The sequence below is a fragment of the Microtus oregoni genome, unplaced genomic scaffold (genome assembly GCF_018167655.1).
Source record: "Microtus oregoni isolate MIOR12 unplaced genomic scaffold, Mior012 000015F_ref0000493, whole genome shotgun sequence".
In the NCBI taxonomy this organism is placed as follows: Eukaryota; Metazoa; Chordata; class Mammalia; order Rodentia; family Cricetidae; genus Microtus; species Microtus oregoni.
This window is the reverse complement of record NW_024543074.1, coordinates 559,818-571,959: the sequence shown is the minus strand read 5'-3', so window position 1 is coordinate 571,959 and position 12,142 is coordinate 559,818. Positions and strand designations below refer to the sequence as shown.

General features: G+C 54.1%; 1 protein-coding gene across 4 annotated transcripts; it reads left to right on the top strand.

The window, feature by feature from the left end:
• Positions 1 to 2,675: 2,675 nt before the first annotated feature.
• On the top strand, positions 2,676 to 10,786 carry LOC121456594 (growth factor receptor-bound protein 7). Of its 4 annotated transcripts, none has more exons than XM_041664888.1 (15): positions 2,676 to 2,871; positions 6,659 to 6,815; positions 6,904 to 7,054; positions 7,229 to 7,385; positions 7,497 to 7,618; positions 7,717 to 7,794; positions 7,986 to 8,135; positions 8,721 to 8,831; positions 9,006 to 9,104; positions 9,355 to 9,435; positions 9,531 to 9,647; positions 9,803 to 9,863; positions 9,976 to 10,063; positions 10,165 to 10,258; positions 10,434 to 10,786. In XM_041664888.1, the coding sequence occupies exons 2-15, from the start codon at positions 6,664 to 6,666 to the stop codon at positions 10,578 to 10,580; spliced, it is 1,608 nt and encodes a 535-aa protein (XP_041520822.1). In that variant the 5' UTR covers positions 2,676 to 2,871; positions 6,659 to 6,663; the 3' UTR covers positions 10,581 to 10,786. The 4 variants fall into 4 exon arrangements, with proteins under 4 accessions (XP_041520822.1, XP_041520818.1, XP_041520819.1 ...); XM_041664884.1 differs by having other exon boundaries at positions 10,353 to 10,786; XM_041664885.1 differs by lacking the exon at positions 2,676 to 2,871 and adding an exon at positions 3,089 to 3,153 and having other exon boundaries at positions 10,353 to 10,786.
• The last annotated feature ends 1,356 nt before the right edge of the window (positions 10,787 to 12,142 follow it).

Here is a 12,142-nt window from a genome sequence, read left to right as displayed (position 1 = left end):
ACACACACACACACTGTGTGACACACAGCCCCCATTTTCTCCACACAAATAAAACGCAATAGTTGTGTAAGGAACTTTCAGTGGATCCAACAAACACATAGCCTTATGCGTCTACCTTGTAAGGTCCCAGACAGAATGGCTCCCAAGCTCCTACTACTAGCGTCTGTCCCCCGCACTGGTAGCACCTCTTGTCTCCTCCCTGAGGCCTCAGATCTGCCCTGTTCCCTTACAGTCCTACTTCCTCTGAAAGGAATTCTGGGGCTGGAGAGAGGTGGCTCAGGGGCTAAGAGCATTTGATGATCTTTCAGAGAATCAAACTACCTATAACTCCAACTGTGCGAGATCTGCAGGAACCCACACAGTGTAACGCACACACAGGCATGCGCACATAAATAATAACAAAACTCTTTATTAAAGAAAGAAATGGAATTCTACATCACTCGGTCTGGCTTCCTTCCAGCCTTCAACATCCTGAGGGATCTACAATGATCTTTCCAAGTGCAGCGATCTGTGTCTCTCCTTGGGACCAGATACAACCTGTAGGGTCTGGACAAACAGGATGGATGGCTCTCAAAACTGGTTTGCAAAACAGCCACCCGAGGGCTGGTCAATACCACACATTCCTGGGGCTCTGCCTCAGAGATGCAGACTCTGGCGGCTGGCTGAGGAGGGGCCCAAGGAGCCGTGTTTTCCATAGCAGCTTGTGAGACATGGAGGCCGGGTTCCCGCCTTTTAAGAACGGCGAGGCTTTTCTCCACCCTCTCAACCTGCACAACCTGCCCAGGCTCACCGGCGTGGCCTCTTTTCCTGTCCACCCCCACCCCTTAGCTCTGCATTCCGTGTTCCCGCCTAGCAGCGTCTTCTGTGTTTGTTCCTTCACCACGGATGGTTAACCCTTCTTGTTCCCATCCCCCGGCAGCAGCTCCTCGGCTTTCCCTCACTTCCACAGAAAGAAGGCCTTCCCTGCCAGCTGTGAGTCACTCACCCTGGCATACTTGTCTCTTGTCATTTCCTATTTGTGTGGCTCTAAAAGGTCAGTCTCCCTGACTGGGTTGCAGCAGACTAAGGGCGGGTCTGGTTTTGTTGTTCCCCAAGCCAGGATCTGCTAGGTGCTTCCATGGTTGGATATGATGTCTCCTGTGCGTTTTTTTTTTTTTTTGTAGTTTAAACTGCTTCCCTGCCCATGCTACCGTGCCCCCTTCCCCATTTCTTTGCTTTTCACCATTCATACTAAATCTAAATCTTTCTTTTTTCTTTCTTTCTTTCTTTTTTTTTTTTTTTTTGGTTTTTCGAGACAGGGTTTCTCTGTGGCTTTGGAGCCTGTCCTGGAACTAGCTCTGTAGACCAGGCTGGTCTCGAACTCACAGAGATCCTCCTGCCTCTGCCTCCCGAGTGCTGGGATTAAAGGCGTGCGCCACCATCGCCCGGCTCTTTTTCTTTTTTCTTTCTTCGTTTTTGTTTGTTTGTTTTTGCTTTTGCTTTTTTTTGAGACAATGTTTCTCTGTATAATCCTCCCTGTCCAGGGACTTGCCATGTAGATCAGGTTGGTATAGAACGCTCAGAGATCCACCAGCTGGGATTAAAGGCGTGCACCCCCACAGCCGGCTTTTCAAGCGAAAAGTTGAGGCTGCACTTCCTCTGGGTAGACCTCTTGTCAACTCGTGTCTTGTTTGTTTTTGTTTTTCTTTTTCTTTTTTTAAGATGTGTTGTCCAGCTCAGCCAGACGTGCTATCCAGTCCAGCCACTGGCCCACTGGCTTCCTCGTTCTTTTTTTTTTTTTTTAAAATATTTATTATGTATACAATATTCTTTCTGTCTGCATGTATGCTTGCAGGCCAGAAGAGGGCGCCAGGCCTCATTACAGATGGTTGTGAGCCACCATGTGGTTGCTGGGAATTGAACTCAGGACCTTTGGAAGAACAGGCAATGCTCTTAACCGCTGAGCCATCTCTCCAGCCCTTGTTTGTTTTTCTTAACTGTCACCCACAGGAAGCTGGGATGTGACCCGCTGTCTTTGATCCCGGTCTCTCAGCCCCTCTTTCTGATCCCCGGATGTTTGCTGAGGGGCTGACCCAGAAAGCTGAAGTTACTGTTCGAACAGGAATCTCTTGCACTGGCTCACAACAGTCGCCAGAGCACCGTGGCCCCTCCCACCAGGCCACTTAGCCACTCGTAGATTTGAAACTGGGCAAGTGAGACCCTAGCCTTGGCTCGGAAGGGAGGGTGTACTTTGGGTCTCTCAGAGGGGCCAGGGCAACAGCCTGGGTGGCTAGACTATAGCTGGAGGTCAAAGGGCAGAGCATCTCTTCAGGCTTCCCTCTTAAGCAGAGTGCCCTTTGTCCTGGCTGGGGGTGGGGGGATGGGGGTGAGCAGAAGACGGCCCCTTAGCTTGACCAATGAACTGACCCTCATCGAGGGACAAGTAGAAGTGGGCGGGACCATTTCTTATCTAACCAACAGCCACCAGACTAGATTTTTCTCTTTCCAGCCTGTTCTTTTTGACTCTTCCCTGTCTCTCCCTAGGCACCTGCTCTCTCCTGGCACCTGCTGCCCAGTAGGAAGGGCAAGAACAATCCCAGGCGGTGCATTTGTGAGGAGTCTCCACCCCTCCTCTAGCGCTTCCTTCTCCAGGGCGCCTCTTAGGCCCCGCCCTCACCTGCCCAAGATAATTTTAGTTTCCCTGAGCCTGGAATCTGGATACGCAAGGTTCTCTCCATATTCTCCCGCCTCACCATCCAAAGGCGTGATACCCTCCAACCACCAGTAGAGAAGAGAGAGTGGATTTGAAATCAAATCCAAGCGCTTGGGATCCCTAGACAGAGCCTCACTTTTGCGCCCGGTGTCCGGCTCCTTCTACTGGAGTTCCTCCAGGTAAGGCGACCGAGATCTGTCTCAGACAATTTACTCCTACCCCCAGCCTCACCAGGGCCTCAGGTTGTGCCCGCCTCGGGCTGATCTGGCCCGCTGCCCAGGTAGATGGCACGGAGGCTGCCAGCCCCCCCCACCCCACCCCCCATGTCCTCGCTTGGTGAGGTCAGGCTACAGGCGCGCGAGCGCGGCGGGGGGGGGTGGTGGTGGTGGTGGTGGTTAAGGCCTGGAGTCTTTTCCCTAAACCGGTGGCCTCAGGCAGGTGTGCGGACTTTCAAGGTCTGGGTAAGAAACGAAGCAGGAACTTCATCTTTGTGGTGGGCTGCAGGTTAGGGCTGGGTCCCTAAGGAAAGATTCATTCTCCTGATGCTCGCTAGCGTCTTCACTGCGCTGTTTTGTTTGTTTGTTGCTCAGCAACTCGAATCCTTCACCTTCCTCATCTTGCCCCCCACCCGCCAAGATCTCCCTTGTTTTCATTTTGTGCCCCTCACACTCCCTCCTTTTCACCCAGGGAATTCGTAGTGTCTCAATCACCTCCGGAAAGCTGAACTTTCCGGCTAAAACTAGTTCTTTCTACTCAGGATCAACTAGTTGGGGGATGGGGTGGGGGAATCCGGAGGTGGCCCTTCACCACCTTTCTGAGCTCAGTTTCCTACAATCTGGGGTTCCCATTTGGAGGGAGTAAAGGAGAGGGACTCCCGCAAAGGGTGGAACTCCGCCTCTCCACGTCGTCGTTTTGCCACCTCGGATGTGGAAGCCCGGCGGGCTGAGGAGCCCTGGCTGCGGATGCTAGTGGACAAAGACGGGAGGCGCCGGTGCTGTGCGAAGGGGCTGCAGGGCAGGGGCAGGAGGAGTGTGTGGCGTGGCGTGTGGGCCTGCCTTGAGGCTGACGCTGGGGAGAGACCTAGGCAGGAGGGGACAGAGTGCACCTGAGGGCCAGATGGTAGTATTTTCAGCTTTTTTTGCTTTTGCCCCCCAAGAATGCAACGCCTCCTGGTTGCTAGCTTGGACTCTGCTCTCCCCCGTGTGTGTGTGTGTGTGTGTGTGTGTGTGTGTGTGTGTGTGTGTGTGTGTGTGTTGTATACCTCCCCAAAGGCAAAATAATGATTAACTAACTCTACAGGGAACTCGAGCATTCTTCCCAAATTAAACATTAAAAGAGTTGTCCCGCCCCCCTTTATTCCATTGGATATTTTTTCTTGAGCGGAGTGGGCGGAGCATCAACTTCGGGTCAACTAAGGGTTTCCTACCTCCTCATCTGGTCTCAGCACCCCTAAAGGTTAAGCCCCATCTTCCTTCTCTAAGTCCTGAGGGAGGTTGGCTTGGTTGTACTGGACCGGAACCGGACAGACCTCAGGCTGCCCGGGCTACTAGCTCACCAAGCCCTCCCCTAAACCAGGGAAGAGTGGATGGTGGTGGCCTTGTTTGCTGTTGGCTCCAAACGTTTAGGCCTTGCCACTTGCCTTGGGGTTTGCTAGGTGGGGCAAGATTCAGGAAGTAAACAAGGCACCTGGGAGGGTAGGAGGGAGGGTGGGGCAGGAGCTGCTGGGGCTGGAGAACCGAGGCTGGAGTGGCCTGGTTAGGAGGACTAGTTCGTTGGGGTACCAACTCCTCCAACGGAAGCTTGGCTTAGGCCCTAGTTTGAATGCTTCTCTTGGGCAGGGGCTGCTGGGCCCGCAGCAGGCTCTGCTGCCCCATCTTATCTTTTGGATACCTGACTGCTTCTAGCCTTCTCCAGCTGAAGGGTCGGGTGGAGGGATCTGGAAGCTCACCCTAGCACAGTCTGCACCTGGGCTTCTGACATTAGACCGTAATCTGACTTGAATCTACTACCTCTCCTTTCAAACACCTGTCCAGCTGAGTGTTGTTTTCTCACCTTGAGGGAGGGGCACCCCGGCAGAGACATCCCCCCATCTTTCCCTGAAATGAAGGTCAAATGGGTGGGAGTGGGTGCCCGGTATTGATGCCCCTTGCTTGGTGTCTTGAGGATGCTAAGTGTCAGGTGTGCCTTGCTTGTTCTGCTTGGCTCTTCTGGGAGTGTTTTGCTCTGTTGGTCTGTCTGCCTGTCCTCTTGGGTGTTTTTGTTTGTTTGTTTGGTTGGTTGGTTGGTTTTGTTTTGTTTTGTTTTTTTGAGATAGGGTTTCTCTGTAGCTTTGGAGCCTGTCCTGGAACTAGCTCTTGTAGACCAAGCTGGCTTCGAACTCACAAAGATTGGCCTGCCTCTGCCTCCCGATTGGAGTGCTGGGATTAAGGGGTGCACCACCACCGTCTGGCCCTCTTGGGTATTTTAACTCCTCTCTGGCCCCTCAGTCAGTACATCCCAGAGACCTTCTTCCACAGAGCAATACATAGGAGTCCCCAAGGCCAGATGCATCGTCTACATCCTCAGGGTACTTAACAGCAAAGAGAGTTGTAGGTTCCAGACCCAGGCTCGGCAGACCTGGATGCCACTTGCACACCACCGGGAGGTGGGCTCCAATCCTGATAGGCTCCTGGATCCAGGCCGGGCATTTCCTCCCACCTCTCTGGGTTATAGGCAGGGTGATGTTTTGGTACTAAGGTGGGCAGAAGACAATTAGTCCCACCTGGGCTGGACACTGGCCAAGGGTGGGGAGGGTGATGTCAGAGGAGCCTCGGGCTGCTCCTCCCCACATCTTCGTCTTTCTCCAGTTTGCACCCCTTGCTCCCAGGTTACCTGTAGGTTGGGGAGTCAGGGACTGAGGGCAGAGGCAGGTTGTTTGTGTTCCTCCTCAGCCAGGAAGTCCTATGGATGAGTCAAAGTTGAATGGAGAGCCTGGGGCATAGCTGTCCCGCCCCGCCCTGACTCACCTGTCCCCCAGATTCCTTCATGCCCTTGCTGAAGGGTCAAGTGTTTTATCCTATCCCGGTGACTGTTCTGGGCAGTCTCACAGTTCTGGTGCATGGTCTGAAGAACAGGCAGGGTGCTAGGATTGGTATTTTGTTTGGGTCCTGCCGGGTTCAGCATCATGGGGTCTTCTGGTTGCTGCAGAGAAGGGCTGGGACCCTTCCCCCTTGTCTTTGCCTGGTCTCGCCTGTCGCTACTTGTCCTGGCTTCCTTGCACCCGTGGGCGCTAAGGCATAGGTGAGACTCTGGTGTGTGCCAGGTGCTTTTAGACCAGAGCTGGGATAAGACAGGTGCACAATAATGGGGCAGAGTTCCCAGCACCAGGCTGAGTGTGGCAAGACCAAGAGGTCTTCTCATACAGAGGGGGTAGCTTTAGCATCGAGGCTTCGGGGAAAAGTTGGGCAGGATGAGAGGGTCTGGGAAGGCCCACAGAGTTTGGAGTTGCTGGGGTAAAAGCCCTCCAGGGGAGGCCTTCTGTCCCCCCTGTCAACCTGAGCACACAGGTCCTGCCCTCCTGATTCCTGTCCTTCCTCACCGCCTCTCTGTGTCACTCATCACTCCGCCAGGTGTTACCACAACAGGCTTGGCAACTGCTTCTAGCAACAAAGTGCTAGAAAAATCTGGGGCAGAGCCCAGTGCAATGAGCAACCTTTGCCCTGACCCTGTGGCTGCAGCTAGGGGCATGTGGCATGGAGCCTACCTAATCTTTCTCCTGAGCTGCTTTCGCTGGAGGAGGGACACTGGCATCGGAATCCCAAGCACCAGGCTGACTTCTTCTGGGCATATGCATGCTTCCTTCCCAGGATCCCAGTGTCCCTTTTAAAGTGGGCATGTCCTGTTGGGCTCTGAGGGCCCTGAGAAGGCTGCGGTTTGAAGGGATCGGTGACAGCACATGGCGTCAGCAGGTCTACCTTGCCTTCACAGGTGCCATGGAACTGGACCTGAGCCCACCTCATCTCAGCAGCTCCCCAGAAGATGTGTGCCCAGCTCCTGGGACGCCTCCTGAGACTCCTCCGCCCCCGGATAACCCTCCACCAGGGGATGTGAAGCGGTCCCAGCCTCTGCCCATCCCAAGCAGCAGGTAGGATAGGGCAGTGAGCTGCACTGGTAGGGAGGTGAGCCAGCACTGGCTAACCCATAGGGGCTTCCATCCCTCAACTCTGCCATAGGAAACTTCGAGAAGAGGAGCTCCAGGCGACCTCTTTACCCTCCATCCCCAACCCCTTCCCCGAGCTCTGCAGCCCGCCTTCACAGAAACCTATTCTTGGGGGTTCCTCCGGTGCAAGGGGGTTGCTTCCTCGAGATTCCGGTCGCCTCCACGTGAGTCGTTTGGGGAAAAGGGAGAAGCAGGGACAGAGTTGCCCCAGCCCTGGCCAGATGTGCTGGTGTCTCTTTGGTGTCGGTGGGGTATTTTGGTTCCTGAAAATAGTACAAGTCAGAGAGTAGACCCCCACCTGGCATTACCCCAAGTCACCTGCGGTTCCCGGGGTGCAGGTGGTGAAGGTGTACAGTGAAGACGGGGCCTGCCGGTCTGTGGAGGTGGCAGCAGAAGCCACAGCTCGCCATGTGTGTGAAATGCTGGTCCAGCGAGCGCATGCCCTGAGCGATGAGAGCTGGGGCCTGGTGGAGTGCCACCCCTACTTAGCACTGGGTGAGTTGGGGCACAAGGGGCCGTGGGGCAGTGTCTTGGGCAAGACGGGTGGCTCATCTATGAGGCTTGGTTAATCTCTACCAACCCCTGCCTTGTCACCCTTGGTCTCAGAGCGGGGTGTGGAGGACCATGAGTTCGTGGTGGAAGTGCAGGAGGCCTGGCCTGTTGGTGGAGATAGTCGCTTTGTCTTCCGCAAAAACTTCGCCAAGTATGAACTGTTCAAGAGCCCCCCAGTGAGTGAGAATGAACCTGTGTGTGCACACTTACACCCACCCTCGGCATCCCCAGCCTGAATTCTTGACCTTTGATTTCTGACTCCTTTCTTTCCCAGCATACCCTGTTCCCAGAAAAGATGGTCTCCAGCTGTCTGGATGCACAAACAGGCATATCCCATGAAGACCTCATCCAGGTGAGGTCTTCACCATAGATCCACGATCTCCCCCCTAGAGTCATCCGGTGTTTCTATCCGCTGCTGCCATGTGTTCTGATCGCCGCGGTGACCTTGCCGGTGAACTGGTGGCAGTCAGTGCTGGTGCTGCACCTCCTCCGGAGGCCTGAGAGGAGGCGAGCCTTTCACCACCTGTTCACATCTGTCCCCAGAACTTCCTGAACGCCGGCAGCTTCCCCGAGATCCAGGGCTTCCTGCAGCTTCGGGGCTCAGGCCGGGGATCAGGCCGAAAGCTTTGGAAACGATTTTTCTGCTTTCTGCGCCGTTCCGGCCTCTATTACTCCACCAAGGGCACCTCCAAGGTGAGCTCTGGAGGGTCAGCACTAGCCTGTCATGTCCTGCTTCCTCACTGGTACTCCGAGGCCCTTCCACCCTTGGGCTGGCTGTCTTCAGGCCATGCCTGGCATCTATCTACCCCAACCCCTGTGTGGCTCACCTACACTAGGTAGGAATGGAGGTAGAAAAGACAGGGAACTTGAATTTGCCTCTGCTGTGTGTGTGTGAATGTCAGTCAGTCTCAGGTGGACTTCCTCGGGAGCTGTCTACCTTGTTTTTGAAGACAGGGTCCTTACTAGGACCTAGGACTTGCAGATTAGTTTAGGCTGACTGGCAGGAGAGCCCCAAGAACTTCCTGTCCCCACACTGGGATTAGGGTGTCGCATTACATCGAGCCCTTTAGGTGGGAGCTGGGATTAAACTCAGGCCCTCCTGCTTGTACAGCCATCTCTTTACCCGCTGAGCTATTTCCTTGGCCCTCTGCCTTCATCCTCTGTGCATGATGGGTATTTCCCTGCCTCTCCCTGGTCCTAAAATCTTCTTACCTGGTGGGACGCTAACCCGGAGATAGGACCTACGTGTACCAAGTCCTACTTTCTCACGATGCCCAGGACCCGAGGCACCTGCAGTACGTGGCCGATGTGAACGAGTCTAATGCGTATGTGGTGACTCAGGGCCGCAAGCTCTATGGGATGCCTACAGACTTCGGCTTCTGTGTCAAGGTGAGGGCTTTAGCCTGGCCTGGTCCGGTCTGGGGGAAGGACCCAAGGACTGTCCAAATGCGCAGGCAGAATAGGCCGGGTTCCTCAAGATGGGACAGTCCTTGGGTCCTTCGCTGCCCCCGTGGCAGCTGGGCACAGGATCAGATAGGGGACAGTTCATTTCCTCTCCCCCAGCCCAACAAGCTTCGAAATGGCCACAAGGGGCTCCATATCTTCTGCAGTGAGGATGAGCAGAGCAGAACCTGCTGGCTGACTGCCTTCCGTCTCTTCAAGGTAAGACCTGAACGATGGGGTGGGGGTGGGGGGGCAAGGGGAGCTAGCCTTGCCTGAGGGAGGTGGCATAGCTCTGCCTTCAGGAAGTCTTCCCAGTAAAAGGTCACCATGTGGGGGGCGGGGGGGCCTTCTGAGAATACCTGTCAGGAAGGGTTCAGCCCTGTGCTCTGGAGAAATCTGGCCTGAGGGGTGTCACAGTCCATCTCCGCTCTCTTGACCTCAGAACTCCTTTTCCTTCCCTTGCCTCCAGTATGGGGTGCAGTTATATAAGAATTATCAGCAAACTCAATCTCGTCACCTGCGCCTATCCTTTTTGGGGTCTCCGCCTTTGGTGAGTATACTCAGGGGTATTAGGGAAGGTAGGGATACAGGCTCAGGGCAGCTCTTCTGACCCCTTCCCTCCTCCTCCTTCTGTTCTCTTCCCAGAGAAGCGTTTCGGATAATACCCTAGTGGCCATGGACTTCTCTGGCCATGCTGGGCGTGTCATTGAGAACCCCCGAGAAGCTTTGAATGCCGCCATGGAGGAGGCTCAGGCTTGGAGGGTAAGGACATCTTGTATGCGTGCACATGTGTGTGTGTGTCTGCTGCACCAGTGCTCAAGGAGCTTTTGTGGAGTGGGAGGGAAGAAGAAGGGTTGGGGAGGTGGTGAATGCCAATGACACCCAATGCCAATGGGATCCCATGCCCCCCACTGCAGAAGAAGACAAACCACCGCCTCAGCCTGCCCACCCCATGCTCTGGGTCAAGTCTCAGCACAGGTGGGTGGTGGTCTAGGGTTCCTAGGGTGGGCTGCGGTGCTGTTCTGAGCCATCTTGGCTGGGGTCGGGCATGCCTTCCTGGAATGACCAGCATCTCTTCTCCTGACCCCAGCCATCCACCGCACCCAGCCTTGGTTCCATGGACGCATTTCCCGGGAGGAAAGCCAGCGGCTAATTGGACAGCAGGGCCTGGTGGATGGGTAAGGGGCTGGACTGGGTGGAGTAATAGACCTGGGGACCAGCGAGACCTAGGGCAGGGACAACCAGGACTCTCTGGTAATCTGGTTTTCTCTCCCCGAAGTGTGTTTCTGGTCCGGGAGAGCCAGCGCAACCCCCAAGGCTTTGTCCTGTCCTTGTGCCACCTGCAGAAAGTCAAGCATTATCTCATTCTACCAGTGAGTAACGCCCCCCACTCCTACTTTGGGTTCTTGTAGCCAGGGGGTCCGTGACTTGAAGCCCTATTATGCTCCTCCTTTTTCCCTGTACAAGAACCGGGGGCCAATTGCTGGCCCCATGGGCTGCTCCTCCACCCGGGACCGCTCTCTGACCTGCCCTCTGGCCACACCACAGAGCGAAGATGAGGGCTGTCTCTACTTCAGCATGGACGACGGCCAGACCCGGTTCACAGATCTGCTGCAGCTGGTGGAGTTCCACCAGCTGAACCGAGGCATCCTGCCCTGCTTGCTGCGCCACTGCTGTGCTCGTGTGGCCCTCTGACCCTGTCCATCCCTGACTTCTGTCCCTAAGGGAGGCATCTGTGGTCCTCTCCCCAGGAGCTCCTGAGGCACTATTCCAGTCAGGGGCATTATGAGAGAAGTAGGGGCAGCCCAGGTGGCCTCATGCCCCACACTCCGTACAGACTAAGAGGCCAGTTGATCTGCTCTGTTTTATACTAGTGACAATAAAGATTATTTTTTGATACACCCCATGAGTTCTGTCTGGCAAGAGCTGACAACAAGAAGACCAGCAGAGTGAAGGTGTTGGTGAACCAGAATACGCCCTGAGCACAAAAATGGCGTTAGTTGCCTGGGAGCTTGCATATCCTAGCAAGTACCTGGCAGGCACTCAGTGCTGGTTAAATGGATGAGTGGACAGTGGGCAACTAGAGACTGCTTTTCTTTCATTCTTTTTTAAAAAAATATTTTAAAATTATATGTTATGTCTGTGTGTATTTGAGTATGTGCATGTGTGAGTGCAAGTACTCAAGGAAGCCAGAAGGGCGCGCTGGATTCCTTGGAACTGTATCTTCTGGCAGCCAAAAGCTGTCTGATGCGGATGTTGGGAGCCAAACTCAGGTCTTCGGCAAGAGCAGTGTGTGCCTTTAACTAATGAGCTATCTCTCAGCCCCAAGGGCCTGGACTTTTCTGAAGGAACTCAGATCTCTCAGAGCCTGGGAACTGGAGACGAGCCAGATACAGTGGTACATGCCTGGAATCTCAGCACCTGGGTAGTAGCAGTAGGAATAATATTTTAGGGCCAGCCTGGGCTACATGAGACCCCATCTCCCCACCTTCCCTCTCCCCATAAATAAAAACAAGATGAGTCTACAGCAAGTCTTGGACCAGTGGGTGGACAGTGACCCCTGACAGACTGACAGACATCACAGCTGAGAAAATGGTCTCACTTCTCACAGGCCTGTATTTCACCAGCTTCTCCCTCTTTTCCTGGCCCAGATCTGCTTTCTGTCCTTACAGTGCCTCTCACCCAGAAAGCCAGACAGGGAGTGCATACACAGTCGCCCTGCCTCCCTTCCCTGCCAGTCTGTCCACCCTATCCAGCCCAGAGTGTCCTTTCCAAAGTGCAGACCTGAAGCCAGGCTGCATTTCCCCCCAAGAGTTTCATGCCTTCCTCTAACCCAGCCAATAGGAGCTTTGTGATAAATGTATCCAACAACAACACCCGGACCTCCTGCTCCGGTCGCAGAGACTCATCTTTTAGGATGTGAACCCCAAGAAGATATTTTGCCGAAAGTCAAACTTGACTCTTATTCTGTGGGTTTAATAACTAGTTTACCTGAAATATGAGGGCTAGAGGAACGCCTGAATTGACAGATGGACTGGGAAAGTACAGAAGGGATGGCTCAGTTTCTGCTTCAGCAACAACAGAGATGACAAGAACAGCAAAGATGGGGACTGTCCAGACTGTAAGAAATTTAGATGTGGTAACCAAATGGTTCAAATCCAAACTCACCGTAAAAGTTCGTCCATGAGCACTTGGGGGTCATTTTAACTCTCATGATATTAAGGAATATACCTAATTTTTAGGAAAAAATTTAAGGT